The 20,579-nt window shown below is 37.4% G+C and overlaps 2 protein-coding genes across 2 annotated transcripts in view; one reads left to right on the top strand and one right to left on the bottom strand.

Annotated features, from left to right (window-relative positions):
* The window catches only part of LOC145994871 (NEDD8 ultimate buster 1-like), a 38,248-nt gene extending 26,857 nt beyond the window's left edge, over nt 1-11,391 (top strand). Inside the window, exons 10-12 of the mRNA XM_083131295.1 lie at nt 6,812-7,022; nt 8,052-8,205; nt 10,528-11,391. Coding sequence (XP_082987421.1) covers nt 6,812-7,022; nt 8,052-8,205; nt 10,528-10,537 — 375 coding nt within the window. The 3' untranslated portion in view covers nt 10,538-11,391. The remainder of the gene's footprint in view (nt 1-6,811; nt 7,023-8,051; nt 8,206-10,527) is intronic.
* LOC145994870 (uncharacterized) overlaps nt 11,355-20,579 on the bottom strand; it is a 52,137-nt gene continuing 42,912 nt past the window's right edge. The window contains exons 8-12 of the mRNA XM_083131294.1: nt 20,223-20,433; nt 18,633-18,807; nt 16,136-16,246; nt 12,849-12,997; nt 11,355-11,998 (exon numbers count right to left, since the gene is read on the bottom strand). Coding sequence (XP_082987420.1) covers nt 11,551-11,998; nt 12,849-12,997; nt 16,136-16,246; nt 18,633-18,807; nt 20,223-20,433 — 1,094 coding nt within the window. The 3' untranslated portion in view covers nt 11,355-11,550. The remainder of the gene's footprint in view (nt 11,999-12,848; nt 12,998-16,135; nt 16,247-18,632; nt 18,808-20,222; nt 20,434-20,579) is intronic.

Below are 20,579 nucleotides of genomic sequence, written 5' to 3'. Positions count from 1 at the left end.
GGGTATGGCTGTGCATTGGTAAACACTTCCTTGAAATAATTGTATCTATCAGAGACAAAGCGAAAGGAAATGGAACAAGATTCGACAATAGATTAGAAAATAATATAGAGGAAAACAAGAAAAGGAAGTAAAAGGAGAATCGGGAGTGTAAGAGAGAGGGGGATACATACGTCTTACATACAAATACTAGTATATACTATATATGGTCTTACATTTATACTGCCCACCCTAATCTATCAATAAGGAGCTTCTGCCCACCCGGTCGAAAATTTCTGGCGCCGCCCCTGTGTAATCTATCTTGGATTCAACTTTTTGTGTGATTGCTTACATTTTTTAAAATTCCTCAACAAATCCAGTTGTAAAATTTAAATTCTTTTATGTCATTTCGCTAGTAGTTATCACACTTTATATTTCTTTCACAATGCACAATGTTGTTTTCCTGCCACTTCTTTTTTCTAATTGCAACAATGAGATTGAGTGATGATTAGATGAAATTGAAGGAGCATTCAATTGCACATGGACAGAACATGCAAAGTATTCTACTTACTGGATGTGAGCCCAGACACCTCATTAGCCTGCAACCATGCAGTTCCAGGATGAATTTTATAGGAAGGGGTTGTGCACAAAGTTGCTCCTTATACCTCTCTGGAATTTTGCAATATTGCATAGTAACTTGAAAGTGATTTAAAAATAACTAACTAACTAACTCTCTAGCCTTCTTAAACCCGAAGGTTCATGGCTGCAGCAACACAAGCCTTTCCCTATCTTGAGCAAGATCTATATACTCTTTTCCATCCCTACAGATTTCCCTTAGGTCCATCTCAACGTTGTCCCTCCATCTTCGTCTTGGCCTTCCTACAGGTCTCTTACCATCAGGTTTCCCAACAAGAATCCTGTAAACTCCTCTTTCCTCTCCCATTCGTGCCACATGGCCTGCCCACCTAAGTCTTCTTGATTTAATGATTCTAATAATATCTGGACACGAATACAAATTATGTAGTTCTAAATTATGTAACCTTCTCCACTCACCTGTCCCCTCATCCCTTTTAGGTCCAAAGATTTTCCTAAGGATCTTATTTTCAAATACTCTCAATTTATGTTCCTCTTTCAATGTAAGGGACCAAGTTTCACATCCATATAATACTACAGGCAAAATTACTGTTTTGTATATTTTAACTTTTAGTTTCTTAGATATTAAACGAGAAGACAAAAGTTTATGAAGAGAGAAGTAACATGCATTTCCTGAATTAAGCCTACTTTTTATTTCCTCTTTAATATAATTTTCATTTGTTAATATTACTCCTTAAGTATTTGAATTTGGAAACTGGTTCAAACGAGTTTATTTAAAAATAAATGAAAATAAATTTCACCTTCTCCCTTTTCTTTTATAAAGTTGTTACCAAGTTTTGAAGATAACAGAGGAGAATGTTAACTTTCATCGTTAGTTTGCATATTGATCTAAGGCATATGGTAGTGGCTAGAGTGCTGCATTGAGGCCTCGTTGCTTGATCATCTAATAGTTCGCATGGATGATGCTAGATCAGTGGTTCTCAACCTTTTTCAGTCTGGGACCCACCTTGAAGGAAATTACACTTCATTGGGGCCCATGAGCATGGGCACCGGCAGAATTACTTGTAGGGGTGTGCACCCAGTTTATAATCATATTTTTGCTAACAATGAGTACTCTAAGAAATCCTCTTTTATGCTTGCTTAAACAAATTACACATACTTCATTATAGAAAAGTAAATATGTAACTAGTCTAACAGCGAACTAAACAATGTGATAGCAATGTGAAATGATGACAACATACACTGCAACGGCAACAGCATACACACACACACACACAGGCGGTCGAAAATATCAAGCGATACCTTAAGTCGACATGCATGTGACCACAGAAAATTAAGAACTCATTGCTGCGGCCAAAACGAAAATGACAGATATCCAATTCCCTTGATTTATACATCAGAGATATGCCGGTAATAGGCAATGATTGAGCGCAAGTAACAGAAATGTAGAGTTTAGACCCAGAAGTGGGTTGCACCTCATAGGTTGAGAAGTGATGCGCTAGATGGATTACGGAGGGGACATTTTCTTCACTCGATCGAACATTCAAATGATCGGTATACGCTCGATGCCCAGTAGTTTACATGAAACCATAATGTTTTTGTAATTGTGGCAGTGGGCCCTCAAATATGGATCGTGAAATGAAAGACACAGTGAAATTGAAACTGAAGTGAACATAGTCATCATCTCCATGTTAAAATGTAATTTAGTCTATCTTACCAATACAGAGCAATATATGTAAATGAATAGATGATATGGGGCTGGTAAATGTAAATGAATAGATGATTATGGGCTGAAATTACCAGGATGGATTTTTACACATATAATTGTACAATTATTGTCCCATTGAAATGATATTTGATATTTTATGCCTAGTCATATCATAAATTCTGTTACAAAGTTTAGACAGGGATGGCAGCACTGGCAAGGTAACCCCGCAATGTTGGATCAAACAACAACCAGTATCATTGTGTGTTTGGTTGTGGTAGTGGAAAGGCGAGTCAAGTGGAGTGGGGGGTATAGAATGGTGTGGCAGTAATCGCACTGCACACAAAGTTGGCAGATCACCATTGAACTTATTCAACACCCTGAAAAAGCTGAATATCAGTGGGATGTTTGTGCATCGGACCATCAACAGATACTGTGACACAGGGACAATTGAGGACCGCCCCAGGAAAGGTAGACCTCGCAGTGTGAGGAGCCAGAAACTCGTGAAAGCAGTGGCGGGGTGGATTCGACGAAATGCTGTCAGGAAACAAGCAGTGATGGCTTGAGACCTGAACATTTCAAAAATGTCGATGTCGCGTGTGCTCCGAAGTGACCTAGGACTCTTCACTTATCGTCGAAGTACTGGTCACTTCCTCACTCCACAGCTTAAGGTCCAGGGAGAACAGAAAACAAAAAGACTTCTTCAGCTTTACACAAATGGTGGCCACAGGAGGATCCTTTTCAGGGACGAAAAAATCTTCACGATTGAAGAGTCTTACCATCGTCAAAACAACTTTGTTTATGCCTCGACATCGCAGGAAGCTCGTGAAAACATGCCACGGATCCTCAGAGGCCATCATCCCGCCTCAGTGATGGTTTGGGGGGGGGGGCATTTTCGTATGATGGCTGACCTCCACTTCTGTGAACATGGTGTGAAGAAATCTGCAAAAGTGTACCAAGCGACAGTGTTGGAGCCACTTGTGAAATCGTTGAGCCGTGGAGCTTCCAGCAGTACTCAGCACTGGTTCACAAGGCAAAGACCACACAGGAGTGGCTTCAGAGGAATGTGCCTGATTTCATTGCTCCGGCTGATTGGCCCTCCAGCAGCCCCGACCTCAGCCCATTGGAATACAGGTTGTGGTCCGTTTTGTAGGGCATGGTCTATAGGAAGAGGCATCCAAACCTTGTGAGTCTCAAGCGTTCTCTTGTGAATGCAGTGGCGGACTTTCCCCTCGAGACCGTGCATGCTGCGATTGATGACTGGCCTCAGAGACTTCAGGCCTGTGTGAAGGCCAGAGGTGGCCATTTTGAACAGTGATTGGTGCTCTGTGTTGGCAAGACCTGTACTTTTGTAGCATCCAAATATTGATACATTAGCTTGCTCACTGTTCCTGTAGTTCATTATTAACTTTGTAACAGAATTTATGATATGACTAGGTATATTTGAGCGTATCACGCTTGAGTGTGGGAGATTCAATAGAGTATTTTCAAGTGAAAGTGGTTCAATGCAGTACTCTAGTAGTGGCATATTGAACTTGCCCCCCTCAAAATTTTCAGGTGTATTAAAATTTACAAGTTAGGGGACCTGATGAGCAAAGTAATAAATAGTAATATTTGTGATTTCGCAACACGAATGTCACAGTTATTTAGCAAATAATCCTGGATGCTATTTTTATGAGATGGAAAACTTTCCGTCTTTCCTCCAAACGTAAGCCCTAGGTTTGATTCTGCCCTCTCAAAATTGGGCCCCAGGTTACACCCATGGGTTGTCATATAATTTATGTTACATTATGTATGTGTGTTATTGGTATTGGGGCTGTTTCAGACTTTAGCATCTGTATGAATGTGGAAAATTTCGAAGGAAATAACATCCTAATATATGGAAACAAATTTCACCATTGGATTTCTTGAAAAATAAATTACGTTCAGAAGTTCAGTTGAAAGTGTCAGGTGGGTATAGTAGCATACATCAAAACTTGCAGTCATTGGTCTAATACACATGACGATACATCTTTGTGATTTTCGTTCTATGCATTTTAAAGATGTTTATGTGAATCTCTACTTTTGACTCACTCTGTACTTACTGATGTTTGATAACTGATTATGTACAACCATTTTTCACATTTCAGGGATTGAAAAACATGGGAACAAATATAGTCGGCTCTCGATTCTATGACCCCAGATATAACGACCCTCTCAAAGTAACGACCCTTTTCCGGGGAACCGTGAAAAATTTGTAAAAAAAAGTTGAAAAATTGAAGGAAATTGGCCAAAAAATACGTTTTTGCACACATTTTATTCCCACTCTTTCCCTTCACGAGCACTCTACCATTCGCAAGTGGGTTTAATCTAAAAATAGACACCACCACACCACGCTTGAGTGATATCCAATAGCACTTGATCTCCACCCTTCCCTCCCCCCAAGCATGCCAATGTTAACCCTGCACCCGACGGCTGCTACCCGTTGCAGTCTTTGTCAATGTGTATGGCAGGTCAAGCTCTTTCATCGATAAATACACCACCTTGAGAAATGAGAGAGAAGATTGCAGGAATGTTCCAAAATATAAATGCGTGGCACCTGGAAGTCTTTCCCATCTGTCCAGCTCTGACCTAGAGTTCAGAAGGTTCCCGTGAGTGAGCAACTCTTAGCCTTGTAGCCGACAACTTCTGGTACCCACTTTCATTCAAAACGTGTTCTTTGTTCCCTGTAACACTTCATAAAAAGCGAAACTGTTGGAGATAATGAAAGCCACATAGGCCAACTAAAGATCATCAACAGGTTTCTGCAAAAGTTTACATCGATCTAACGTGAATCATAACTCCCTTTTCCCACTTCAAACATTTTCCTAACTGTGATAATGTCATAATATTTGCCAAAAAAGTGTTCCGTTGGCTGAGTGACTTCTCCCTATTTTCCTGTCAGCAAACGTGTAGGGTGGGGGAAGCCGATTGTTTTAGGCACGATTTTATTACTCGAGTGTGCACATGAGCTGATTACAGGCAAGGGTGGAAGTGGATTCCTCTTCCTTTCCTTTGACATCTAAAATGGGTCAACCAGTTCTGGATACATTCTTGAAAAGGAACAAAAACCATAGGACAAGTTTATAAAAAAAAAAAGTGACCCCCTCCCCCACCCATTCACTGGTGTGCACGGCAATGTGATAATTGCAAAATTCAGGTCCTATTTTTTTTAATCCTGTTTTCTGCAAAATAAATATTGCCTGTATTATTGTCTGTTGCATGGTAACACGTAAAAACGTAAAGCAAGGGTCATTTCCTTCTTCTTCACACTGCTGATAAAAGTTCCATCTTCGACAGTTGCGTTATCTTTAAAATGCCACCTGTTACTGGAACATTCAGCTGGTCTCCTTGTTTTTATGCTGCAGATGGTGCCAGTGTTTCATCTAGCATCTGTGAAGCTGTCGCTTGAGGATAACAGCAATGACTCATCCAGCAGGAAGGAAAAAGTCATTGTTTTGAATCTCGCAAAGCTGTTTTGATTTCAAGATAACGAAATTGGATCTCCAGAAAGAAAAAACAAGAGTTAAAACAACTTCATATTCTGCACCTGCTGATAAGCCAAACTGTAAATTTTATTTTGCATCTGACACAAGAATAAACTTCCTGAACACACAGAGCAGTGATTTTTTGTACGATGTATTTTACACAGCCGAACCAGAACCAAAGTTATAGCCACGTTTTTTTTTCTGGTGTCTAGAAAAGTTTTGTCTCCTGAGAGATATTTTCTTAACAGTTAATCTTGTAATAGACAATGCTCTAGTAGACCCGTATAAAATCCAGCATTCATTCTGCCCGATTATCTCCCAACTTTTGCTGGCGCCAGTGTGACTGGTGTGAAGGTTCTTTGAGTTTCGCTTGCAATAAGCGAGAGATTGTTTTCCTTTCCATAGGTCAGTGCAAACGGGTTTCCCATGAACTAGAATTGTAAGAATTTAGTGGAAGAGCAACAACTGTGCACAATTAAAAGAAAACAACATTATTTTAAATGTTCTATATTCCTTCTCAACATGCATCCTGTGCATAACAGGTTGTATAACTACCAGGAAAATGGTGTTACCATCTCCTATGAATCTTTGTGTCCGTTTGAGCTCTGTTTAAGCTGAAAATTGGTGCAAATTTCAATAACGACCCTTTTCCCGGGAACTGTGAAAGGTTGTTGTATCGAGAGTTGACTGTACATGTACTGCTAAGTAGTACTTCATCATCATCCTTTGCCGTTTCCGGCTCTGTACTTCTTCTTCCTTGTTTCCCCATATTACTAAGTCATCAGCGAACAACCGGGCCTTCATCTCTTCCTCTCGTAGTAGTACTTGCTTATCCATAAATCTGTTACTTTTTTCTTCCTCTCTCTATTAAGTGTAGTGGCAACATGCAATTCATGTTCTGCAAGTTATAACTTACTGGTAATAAAATATCTGTACATGTAACATAGTTATGTTTTAAAGTAACTCTGTAATTCTGTAATTCTGTAATTGAGTTCTCGAGACTGTTTGTAATGGACATTTCGTGTTACAGATGATTTCCTTGGGTTTCGATGAGCAGATGGCAAAATTAGCTCTGAAGAAGCACAAGGGAAATGCAGAAAAGGCTATAGAAGACCTAGCTAATAACAATGGAGTGGTTATTTTGGATCCATCATCTGAAGGTGCTTCTACATCTCAGGGCACTCAATCTGTAGCTGATTTTGCAGCTGCAGCAGCAGCGATTATTGATTTAGACTGTGATGGTAAGTGAAGGTTTTGTATGCTAAGAGGAAGTGATTCAGTTTTATGCACTAAACCAAAAACAAGCGCATATTGATAAAAATGTGTTTTACGTTCCAGTGTTCCTTATTAACTTGTGTGAAATTCATAAGCTTTAATCATTTATGCGTTCTCACCAACACTGAGTTACTTGATTCTAGATATAACTCGTGGGCTGTTCTTTTTTTACACTAATGACCATTAAAAATAAACGTTAATTTTCATTTAATTATAACGAACTTTGCACATTGTTAAATATAAAAATATATACAGTGGTACAATTCAAAGTAAACCTCCTATACTTTAAATTAAGAACATTATCTGGGGGGGGGGGGGACAACCATACTTTTTTTAAAATAACAGTTGAACCAAGAAGTGGTGTAGTGTCCAAGATGTTTGCTGGAGATCAGTGATTGAGCTAGAAAAAAAGAGTGGTGTAGTTTCCAGGATGATTGTTGGAGATCGGTGACAGGGCTAGAAAAAATTAGTGGAGAAGCAGAGGAGAGGGAGCAGTAACATTTAATTACTACCAGATTCCACACAAAAATGCATATTTGGTCACCATTTATTCGTAAAGTTTTTCTTGCTTGCTAGAGGGACAAGGGGGATGGAAAGGTTGCCTGGGGAGGCATCTCCCCCCTCCCCCTCATTTGGTGGTGATTATATACTCTTGCATTGTGGGTGTTCTAAAATAAGCACACTTGGGACACATTTAGTGGCAATTTGGGCAATAAATTTTAATAATTTTCCCAGATCAAACATTCGGTTCAAGATTTCCTTCCTTACAAAAACATGAACAAAATAACTGTAAAGGTAACTGAATTTCATTACTAGTTAATTGGAAAAAGTAAGTAAGTTCAAGTTGCAGTTACTAATATTTGTAAAGTAACTAGTTACAGTTACTCAGAAATAGTAACTGTTACTTCCAAATATTTTCTGTTGCATAGTGTGGAGGGAATCTGCAATATATGTTTAAGAGCAACAACTAACCTCTGATTATTTGGTATTTGCAGATGATTCTGACTCGGAACATCAAAAAGAGCAAGATAAGCAAGCATATGAAAGGCTGGCTGAAGGGATTTCAACCTTTGAGGAGGATCATCTCGATCTAACTCTTATACCAGAAGAACAGTTTGTGATGGAATACAAGCAGCTTCTCAGATCACTGTGAGTACAGTTCACCTATCCATTTTCTGTAGAAATTTTGCAACTGTTTTATTTTTTTTTTTTTCCTGCTAATGAGTAATGTTTATCAGATCACATGATAGTATTCAGGTTGGCTACTCACCGGGAATTCCTTGAATTCTAGGAATTGTAACTTTTATTAAACCAAAGCCCAATGAATTTATTCGTAATTATAAATGCCATGAGGCAAGTTTTTCACAGTTTAAGTTTTATTTTTATTGAGGAAGGAAAAGAAAGCTCCATGGAAAATAAGAATTCTCTCAATCCATTTTCTTTATTAGTGTCGTTTTCAGAACAATCTGCCTGATAGACAGAAGATTATTGCAAGATAAGATATCTTGTACTTGATTAGTTAAATTTGAGTTTGAAATTCTTTTACAATTAACAATTTTTCGTAGATAAGTATATCCCGTAACATTTGTGACTTGTGTTTGTAGATGTATTTTGAGTCTGAGTATGTGAAATGGCTAATGTAAACTCTGCACCTTAAATTAAATATTTTAAATATATGCAGGGTGTTTCTGTAACCTTGATTCAAACTTGCAGGTTGCATGGAAACTGACCCAAATACCAAAATTAGGTGAACCTTGGTCTGGAAACGCAGCTATTTTGGGCTACCTGTGAAAGTGGAATAAGACAATTGAAAGATGCAGCTTGAAGATGTAATACGGACGCTACTACAGTGTACCGTAGCACTCTAGGACGAAAACGTTACAGTAATTGTTCAAGATAGCGACCCCCAGCATCGCAAGAAGCTCCGTCATATCCGCTCTGGAGTCGTTCTGACGATGCGTATATCAAGGATTCTTGCGAACAGGTCCTCCTTATGACCCGAGGAACACCCTTGCATCCCCACCTGGCAAGAATCATAGCTGTCTGTAATATCGTTAGAACAATCTAGGGATGTTAGCAGATGCGACAGAGCTTCTTGCAACGCTGTCGTGCCTGCATCGATGCCGGGAGCCGCCATTTTAAACAATTACTGTAACGTATTTGTCCTAGAGTGCTACGATACACTATAGAAACGTCCGTATTAAAGCTATAAGCCTTATCTTTCAATTGCCTTATTTCACTGTCATAGGGAGCCTCAAATACGTCCTTTTGACTGATAACTTTTTAATGGTGTGTTTCCTGGCCGGGGTTTCTTATCTCATATTGGTACTTCGGTCAGTCTGCATCCACCATGCAAATTTGAATCAAGGTCACAGAAACACCCTGTATATGTACCACTTTATTGAATTGAATTAGAATTTTGAATACATTGGAATCTCACAGATTTATATTGTTAATGTTTTTGTGTGTGGCTGGTGAGAGGTGGTAATATGTAAGGTTGAAATAGAGAAAACATGTTCTTGTACCCTTGAATGTTTGGAAAGTTCACCTTGAAAGCCAGGAATTATACGTGAATTTTATCATGGTCCTAGAGTGGCCACCCTGGTATTTTAACATGGCAATTTAAAAAATTATGCAGAAATGGAACAGCAGTCCGTAAATAAGGTACTGTGCAAAACAAAAGAGAATTATTTTTTCTCACTGGGAGAAATAAAATAAAATGTGCCCATCTTGTTAATAACAATCGCTGTGTAGTTTATTGCAAGTGACAACCTTGAAAACAGACCAAGTATACATATTATTGCCAGTAGGGACACACCAGTGGTTTTCTTTTTTTCAATGCCTTATTGTATTATTTTATCAAAGCATGTATAGTGAGTGCTTCGTGCAAACTTTGCAGCTCCTACCGAGCTGTGTAATATTGATTGATTTGGTTTATTTTACTTCACTTTTCTGCCACTTTTGTTTAATCACAGAGGTGAGGATGAGTGATATGATGAAATTGATGAAGGAAGAGCCACGGAGGAGCCCTGACATTGTAGCATGCTGTGCTAACCACTCAGCCATGCAGGTTGGCATACCTATACAATAATCAGCACTGCAATTATTGCATTTCTAATTGCTGATATTGCTGCATTGAAAATACTCAGTTATCCATGTACCAAGTACAAACATTTGTAACCTTACCTTGAGAACCCAAGAAGGCATGAATATATGCAGCAGATAAGGAAAAAAAAACTTTGAACTTTAGTTTTGTATTGCAAAAGTTTAATATGAGACCCGAATGTCATAAAACCCATAACAGTTTATATGACTTATCAACATTCATCAGCCTATACCAGATGTTTTCTTCTGGGGCGAATTCAGTCAAACTATGTGTAAAAAAATTGCCAAATCATTGTACCTTTTAAGCATAATAAATGTTAACTCCTTGATAATTAAAAAGAAATAACATAAATTTATTTTCCTCAGATTGGAATAGTACCTGACTTACACTCATTCAAATTGACCCTTACAAGAGTGGAGGTTGAACCAAATTGCATGTTGCAATGTCCAGTTCCTCAAGTAAGAGTAGGAATGTTTAACTTACAAAGCCCCAGTATCTTTACATCACTGTGATAAATCTCTCTTTGTTTTTACAAAATTGTTCAAGTGTGTGAAAACTGACTCCTTGAAATAAATAAATTCATTGAGTGTGTAGCAATAGTTGTAGTGCAAAGTGTATTTTTTCATAACAGAGCACATTTTGTATTAACTTTTTCATAATCTGTTTGTGAAGGTAAGAACAAATGTTTTGAACAAGGATGTAAACAATTCCAAATTATGAATGATTTGTTTTCATAGTTTCTTCAGTTTAATATTTAGTTTTATTTCTATTGTTATTTCAAATACACATCTTTATGTTTTGAATTGAGATTCAGTAAGAATTGGTAAAACACTAGTGTCTCAAATTGCTTCCCGTTTCATATATATATATTTGTTATTGCTCTATTATGTGTTATTAATCTATAGCTTCAATTAATTGTGGGTTTTTAATAGTTTGTTTTAATGTTTGTTACTTACAAGAACAACAACATTATACCATTTGCCCATTGAGGAATAAGAAATAAACATGCAATTTTAAGACTGTTCCCAGGTTTGTACATGCATGACTATGTGTAAATTATTTTAAAAGTAATTTACTAAGGGTACTGCAACTGTTACCCATGCACTTTTACAAAAAGTGAAAATACAGTTCATTCTGTAAATATTTATTGCAGATTATTTATATATAACCTGTAAAAGTTATAAGAAGCATGTACAGTAAAAGAAAATAAACATTTTTATTGAATTAGAGTTATGTTGCACAATTTTTTACAAGTGAAGAATAACCAAAAATATATTATACAATCAAAAAATAAACATCGAATGCATTTCACAATATCAGACACACAAAATGGTACCTTTTGTTCACACTAAAAGAAATTGTCAAGAGAGGGAAAGAAAAGAGTGACTTTAAAATGGCTTATTTCCAGAAATGCATACCAAATAGTCAAGTGCTTGCACAAATGCCCTGTAATCCACCTCATCCTGCATTCCCCGATTGATTGCAAAGCATTTCTGAATCACCTCAAGCTGATTTGGAGACAGTAGAACGGACAGCCCGTGCATTGAGAGAACCCTCAGGAACTGGTTCCGTGGCACGGAACCACAGTTTGTGATGTCAAAATCTTTGAAGTTAGGTAGGAGGTTCAATTTCTTCTTGGATAGTTTTTCCATAGCCATGGAGAAAATGCGCCTCTCTTCGTAATTCAAGAAGTTGTAGTCCGTGAAGTACGGGGGGACATGCTGCAAGGGAACAAGCAGAGGGGCCCTTTCGAGGCCTGGCTGGGTGAAAGCTTCCTCGACGATTTCCGAGAATTTCTTGTAGTCAATGAAATTACGTTGCATTGGCATGGCAAACCTAAAAAAAAAAATGTAAACATTCAACTCTTCATGCAAATTAAAGTCTTCGTTGCGCAACAGCCCTTTGAGAGCAAATTCCTGTCAAATGTCTGTTTTCAACATTGGGTGATGCTTTGTCAGTACATGGAGTCGAATCGCCGCTATTCTGGTTTTCTAGATTCGGATTTCGCTACTTTTCAACCACAGAAGACATGCCTACTTTGACGGAGCAAAGCTAAACACAAATCTGAAAATATATAGAAACATACACAAAACTATCCTGTAGGTTTCTAAGAAGTAATTTGTTTATATATGTTCAGTTGTTTAATAACAACAACAACCTGTGGCACAACAGCCCTTGAGGGCCAAAGCCTATCTACCGACTGCCAGCTTCACTCCCACATGTAAAGGTGAGAGATCATCCAACCAATTACGTGGTGAAGTGTGGTCAGCACGACAAACCCACAGTCGTTGTTGTAGGTCTCCATGACCAAGCTACGCTGCTCATTCGTAGCCACCTGAAAACTGCCATTACAATAATAATAATAATGCAGTCATTGATGCTATTGATATCAAATTTACTGCTGCTAATATATTTGTTATTCTAGTTCAATATAAAATTGCATATGTTTCGCAAAGAACCTGAATAGCTTTGAAGTAGTATATGTATCTAGGTGACTTCATATTTAGGCACATATTTCCCATAGCCAAAATATATATTCATAAAGAAAGTCAACATGGTATGACATTACACTAAATTGGAGGTTATTTGTAGGAATACCGAATCAGTAAAATTGTTGGCAATTTTACTAATATGCCTAGAGTACCAATTAATTTTTCCATCTCTAATATAATTTATTAAAACTTACACATCTGCCAGTGTTTCCATTTCGACTTCTGTTAATTCAAGTTGACACTGACCAAGAGCTCTGAAAAAGTTGCTCCTCGTGATAAACTTCTCATTAGTTCGATCGTAGTCTTTCAGGAATTCCATAAGTCTAATTCTTTCTCGCACAACCTGGAAAACATAGTGTACTACAGCTCATACAATTATGTGTAAAAGAATAATAATTAATATCAAAAGTAGGGTTGAATCTGTTCCATTTGAAACCTTATAGATCTTGATGAACAGATTATCTTGGGCTATTGGCCAGGTGAGTTCTGACAAGATTTCCGAACTTTCAAGAGCTAACGTAAGTCTCATCTTGAGGATAGGTAATGTCACTCTCTTCTTCTGGCCTGAAGATGAGAGTGACGTAACCTCTTGAGAGCTTGAAAACCTTTCCAGAACTCACCTGGTCAATAGTGTGGAGAATCTCTTCATTATTTGTCACCAGGAAGGTTTCAAGACTTATTTCAATTACAGATCTTCTTGCTGATTACTCTCAATACTAAGCAGTGATTTAAAATTACTCAAGCTGCCATATTGATGGCCAAATGCTTAGTCTACTTTCAATCTCACCATCAAAGTTTGAAGGTTCAAGTCCCAGACAGGACATGGGTGTTCATTGTAGTGTCATCAATTTCATGTTATCATTGTCACAATTAGTCAAAAGTTGCAGAAAAGTGATGTAAAAAGTAAAGTGCTTCCCCTGTGCTTTGCACCATGCTATGAAGGCGTTTTCAGGGTGTGGAGTTAGGGCCCCACACTTCCTTGATCACCGACCGAAGGTGGGGGTGATGTGATCAGCACCACACCTCTGCCCACCTTTAACACTGTTGTCTACAAAAAGGGGAAGGGTATATTGTACAAGAAATTTTCCATATCGTCTATACTTATGCACCCTTGACCAATTCCTGATGTATTTTATCTTGGAAAATGAATTACACATTTTACACAGGGAGTTTCATTTCATATTAATAAAAATAAACTCTCAAATCAAATCACCGGCTGCATTTAGAAATATTTGTTTATTAACTTGTAGGTGGAACTGGCTTACACATGAGGTTCTATATATCAACTCTGGGTAATGCATAACTATAATACACTAACTCTTCATTAGGTAATCACAATATGAGTTATTCATTTTCCATAATTACATAAATTTATAAGCTATCTTTGCACATGAAAACAAGTTTCAATCTCAACAATTTCAATTCATAACTTCATGCATGTAAGAACAGTTGAACACCATAATGCATAACAACCAAGCCCGTAGCCAGATTTTTATTGGAGGGGGGAGGGGGGCTCCTCCTTAATCAGCACAGGCGTCGTCAGAAATATTTGTTGATAGATTCAGGCAATTGATAAAACTTGATTAGTAGAAATATTAATAACAATAATTATTATTACAATAATAACTATTATAAGTTATTAAAACTAAACAAATTTTAATTCAAATTTATTGTTCTTACATAAATGGAGAGAGAGACTTTGCTACTTGATCCATCATACGAGTGAATAGCCAACACAACTGTTGTCCATTATATTTCATACATTTTGTACAGTTAGTGTACTGAAATTCATAGTTGATGTATTTTGTTATTAACTTTTACACATTCCGTTCAAAAAAAGGCTTTAACCCATCCGCTTACCTAGTCGTCGAATCGACGGCCTGACTGGACGTTTCCTTCCCATACCTAGTCGTCGAATCGACGGGTTCCTGATTTTCATCACGTAGTTCCTTTTTCATTCAATAGATGGCAGAGGTTGTATGATCTTTCAAATCTATGACGTGTATGTTTGTGCTGCTAAGTTTTTCATACCATTTCAAGCGTGTTTTGTTCAGTAATTTCTCATGTAAACAAACCTTCAATTGTTACGTCTTGTAAACATGTTGCTTAAGAATGTTGTAGATGATTCTGCGATTGAAAAGTTGCTTTTCGATAGCGATGAAGAGGAAAATGTGGATTTTGGAAGTGGAGATGAACATGGGGGTTCATTTTATGTTATTGAAATTGAAGAATGTAGTGAAAGTGAGGAAGAGGTGGCTGTGGCAGGAAAAATATAAAAGGTTGAGGAATGGAAATGGAATGCAAAGATGTGTGTGATCAAATTTATTAGGTGAGTTTCTAATTATCTTTCAAGTAAACTGCATATGTGCATACTTATTACTATACTTCCACTTCAATATATAAAATTTTCACGTAAATTGCTTGGATAGTTTAAACAATATTTGACATCTTGTCTTGCTGTGCAACCTTCACGGGAGATAGCCAAATTTAAATGGTATTTCATGGCAAAAAAATTGGCATTTAAATGGTAAGCGGATGGGTTAAAAGTTAGGGCCAAATTTTACTCAAAGTTTATATTATGTGACCTCGCACAAAGGAAACTATAAATTTTGGAAGCTGCGAGTCCATTTAGCTATTCTTTGGATTAAATGGTAGAACATAAAAATATAACCTAGTTCCTCTATTATACACTATTTTTTTTTGATCTAATATATTTTTTACTTTGATTATTTTGGTTATACCTTTATTTCTGTTACAATAAAAATAACTTGAATAATGTCAATATCGAGGGTGGTTGACACCCATTCACCCCCCTTTCCCGATGCTTATGCTTATCAGCAGCTACCATCTAAAGGTGAACAGATGGGGGTAGAAGCCATGAAAATGAATTTTTCAGTATATTACAACTTAACTTATTATAGAAGATGTGTAATCCTGTTAAGGACGTAAAATTAGTTTCACTATACATTATTTTAATGAGATATTTGTAGGATTTTGGGTGGGGGCTTCATTCCCCTTAGCCTCCCTCCTGGTAACAACCAAAGAACAAGAAAAAAGATACAAATGGTTTGTCCTCATTCTTAGCTAAATGCAACTGTTGGATAGGCCATCCTTCAAATTAATTAGTTCCATTTCTGACCCACTTCCAATGAGGAGGGCACCTGATAAATGCGATTTTTTAAGTCTGTCCACCATTATCTATGAAAGAACAATTACTTTTCTATCTATAATAGAGCTGTAGAACTGTGTAATTTGGCTAAATTTTGGGAAAGGTTTGTTTCTGTGAGCCATGGCTGGCTATGCTAGTGATTGCAGCATGCTTTTCATGGTGTGTATCTCAAGTTGCATGAATGATATTGATTCTTTATTAGCTTGTCATCGTAGAACAGGGAAGGAGAAAAGACATACGCAGTAGATAATGTCAGATTAAGATTACATGTTAATGCCTCAAATTACATTAAAATTATATTTATTTTCTTACCTTAGCTCTGATCTTAGCCAGAATGCATGTGATATCCCTCTCCTCTTTGGTTGGTTTTGGTTTGAACTGAACCTTATTCAGCTTAACTTTCAAATCAAGGAATTTATCAAACTGGAAAGAAGTGGCATTTGTTAATGGCATGCAACAAAAGAGTAAATTTACCGAGATAGTCCAAAAGAAAAAGAAAAAAAATCATTGTTTGTTGTTGAAGCAGAAATATATATATATATGCATACATATACAGGGCATACACAAAAGAAGGGCGCTGTTTCAGAAGTTAATAAAAAAATTATTTCTCACGTTACAGGGGCACAACATACACCGTCAGCAGCGGCAACTGTCCAAGTTTCTTTTGCATTAATTACAATCCTTCAATGTGTGTTCCTGGGTGACACGACACTCATTCACGCAGTAATCAAACTCATCCCAGACTCAGCGTAGCATGTCCGCTGTAATGGCCTGCAGTGCAAATGTTATCTGATCATGAAGTTCATGGACGGACATTGGCAATGGTGATACATAAACACTCCCTTTAATGAACCCCCAAAGAATGAAACCACATGGTGTAAGTTCTGGGGAAAGGGTTTGCCAAGGGAGAAAGTTGTTACCATTTTTAACATGTCCGATCCAGCGCTGTGGTAGAACACCATTGAGAAGTACTTGAACGTTCCTGTGAAAATGGGGGATCGTAGAATGTAATCTTCACAATTGGTATTCAGTCGAAGCACCCGAATTGCTCTAGTCACTGACTGGATGACTTCACTGAAATGCATCATGCACTCTTTCAATGTTATCATCAGACACACGAGGTCAGCTAGGACTCTTACCTTCACACAATTATCCAGTTTCCACAAATTGTCGGTACCATCTGGTTGTGTTGCATCTTTTTTAAGCCATGCACTGTAATCACAGATCTGGACACCTCAAAACGGAACATACAGAAAGCCTTTGGAAACCGGCCCAGCAGCCGCACAGTAAGTATAAGAAGCAAGCTGCTGGTAGCGCAAAATGTTTTATTAAGTTTTCAAACCACACCATTATTTTGTGTATGCCCTGTATTTATCTATATATACCAAAGTACAGTGTCACAGGTTTTGTTAATGTGTGTGCACCATTCACAGTTTTACAGACATCAAAAATAGCTTTCAATCATAAACCACACTTACTGGCATGTATACCAGAAAACTTTTGTGTTTGTGCATGATGTAATTTTTCAACTGAATCTCAGGTAATTATTATGCAGAGGAAGGAGGTTCAGTTGAATGCTCCTGAATTGATGAAAATGAATTTCTTCTTTTGGGACTTCATAAATGGCAATTTTATATATTTTTTAAAAGATCCAGTTCCTTCTCCACCTGCGTTGTAGAATGACAGCAACCGTAGGAGACCTACTGTGGATATCCTTACCTGGTTCCAAATCAAGCCACTCTGAATTATTAAACAGCTGGCCTCAGAGGCTGACTAATCAGCATAATATGTTACAAAGCCAGGTCACTAAGTTCGAACCCTGAGTAACCCATGATTCTTAGTGCTTGTTCCCCTCATCTTTCTTTTGTTTCTTCATCATTCACCCTTGTTGTCACCTTTTACAAAAGTGCTGCAAAATAACTAAAATTCAATACAAATGGGTAAATGTGTGATAAAATATATAAACAGTTGAATTTAAACACATTTACCTAAGTAGACACTTGTTCTTAAAGGTGCACATTGCTTGTTGCACTCATACTTCAAAACAATGACTCATATGGATGTAAACAACCACCACTATTTCTTGAATTGGAAATGTTTCAACATGCACAACACACACACACACACACAGTATTTTTGAGAGGCCATGTAACCTATAAAACAATGTTTACCTTTTACAAGTAGTAACAATATGCCCTAGTAATAAGTGAAATATGAAATACTTTATGATAATACAAGAGACATGGAAACGGATTTATTAGACTGTATCTTACATTAACTTTCTTTTTCTTTCAATATTTCAAATTCTAAAATCTAACAGTATTTATTTGTTACATGACTTTAGTCGTGGTTAGATAATATGTACATGAAATTTACTCATGTACCTATGCCTGTTTATTTTATTCGATTAATTTCAGTTGCCACTGTCACCATCCACATGCCACTGAAATTAATTGCGTAAAATATTGTAAACAGGTACACAGATATGTAAGCATGTTTCATTAGTGTATTAATTACAGTATTTAATTGTTCCCAAAGACTGTTTTACATTTCTAATTTTTTTAAATTATGATGTATTGCTAACATTCTTTTTTGTAGCAAATATCAAGTTATAGGGCTTGCCAAAAGCACGGTGTGTGTGTGTGTGTGTGTGTGTGCATTTATTGAAACATTACCAAAGCAAGAAATATAGTGCTTGTTTACATAACATATACTGCGTTGGTGTTTTGAAATTAAAATACTAGTTAATCATTTGAGAAGGAAAATGTGAGCTTATTTCATATATTATGCAGTATAGATTATATTGTACCAAGCCTTCTACTGGTTGTGGTGGATCGGCTTCCTCTAGGAACCAAATGTAATTGAATCCCACATCGTCACAATATCTCTGCTCCATGGCATACAGCTCCTCTTCGGAACAAAGTAAACTGTCCGCTCCCAGACACTGACGGAATTGTGTTCTTGACACATGACCTGAGTTTATTCTGTAATAAAATAATTTGCAATTATCAAGTAAATATGCACTAATTATGTGTGTGACAAAAACTACGTTTCAGACAGGAGTGATGGAAGTTAAAAGACATACATCCACCTCCTAATTTTCCATATATATAACAACTTTCGTTCAATGAAAAGATTCTCTCGTGCTGTCGACCAGGTGAATTGTGGAAAGGATTCCAAACTTTTGAGAGCTAACATCACAGAAGACATCTACCCTAAAGATGAGAGTGACGTTAGCTCTCGAAAGCTTGGAATCCTTTTCACAACTCACCTGGTCGATAGCCGGAGATAATCTTATCATCATTCGTTGCCAGGAAAGCTTCAAGACTTACTTCAACTTTTATGTATTATTTGCTACTATTCACAGGACTTTGTGCAAATATGTCAAGTGTATAACTCATCAACTGAATATCTACTCCGTAGACACTACTACTGAGTATGTGGAGTGATTGCCACTGTATATGTACATACAATGAAACAATCATGTAAAGACTTTTCAAAGCAACGAAAAGTGTAATGAGAACAGTGATGAATTTTGTCCTGTAAAGATTGGTTAGTTGATCTGGATGAGACAGGAAGTAATGAAATTAAAGCGAGTGTAACAAAAAACAAAAAAATGATAATAGTTTGTAAGAAAGTGTTGGGATGTTATCAGTACTTGTTCACAGATTCCTCTTTCATATTAGTATAAAGTTTAGTTTTACTGGGGTTAGTAAAAATTCTGTATGAATGCATCCAAAAAAAGTTACCCGTGCACTTCACGCTTGCAAGGGGGGGGGGGGGATGAGGATGTAGAGATTCTTATCATATACATATTCAGGATCTCATCAGTTCGGGGAGATGATGTGATCAGCACCAAGATCTGACAGTTTTTATCCCCTAGGGTTGCCCCACTTTATTAGAGGTTGATTGAACCCCAGAGCATTTGGAGGGTCAGAAAAATTTCCAATCTTTAATTGGTAGATTGATTTGGCATTTTTGAGTCCCATTTTGTGCACAGTAAGGCTAATCGAGAGTGGGATCCGAACCACTATGTTCCTCCACCGGGTATCAAACCGGGGACCCCCTGACTACAAGGCAACGATGCTACCACTGCGCCATCGAAGAGGCCTTCCCAATCTTTAAAGCTCACCACAGGAATTGAACCTGGGGTGTATGCATAAAGCGTAACTTGATGGGTGCAAGGTGGAGTACCCCCCCCCCCAAATTCTCCAGATGTGTTAAAACTTACATGTGAGGGGTATTTTTTTTAACCTTCTGGAACCTGAGGATCCACAGATCCACATCACTAATATGTAGCACTGGAATTCAAAAAATCCATCCTGGAAAATCTGGATACATACTTGAATTTTGTATTGGTTACTAGATTAGTCATCCCGTTATGATCACTGTCATTTACCTGTCGTAATCACGGAAATGGGTTGCAACGTTTATCCGCCGTTGCTTGATCGTCTTCTTAAGCCTGGCAACAGCTTCTTCACAGATGTCTCGGACGTGTTGTCTTTCCTCTGCCCAGTTATTCAGCCCTTTTCGGGGCAGCGTGGTTATCTCATGTGGAGGAAGATCAACTTTGAGAGCTGGATACCTTTCAAGGTTCTTTATGGCAAACACTGGAAAGTAATAATTCAGCATAACTGCATTTTTAAAAATTCTAAGAAATTGAAGCACTTTATGATATAACAGTGAACAATGATTTATTTCATATTTAGATTTCCTACATTGCAATATTTTCAGGGAAAGGGGAGGGGGAGAATCA

Source organism: Lepisma saccharinum, chromosome 11 (assembly GCF_977018435.1).
Source record: "Lepisma saccharinum chromosome 11, izLepSacc3.1, whole genome shotgun sequence".
In the NCBI taxonomy this organism is placed as follows: domain Eukaryota; kingdom Metazoa; phylum Arthropoda; class Insecta; order Zygentoma; family Lepismatidae; genus Lepisma; species Lepisma saccharinum.
The sequence above is the reverse complement of the archived record's forward strand: the minus strand, read 5'-3'. Positions and strand labels throughout refer to the sequence as shown.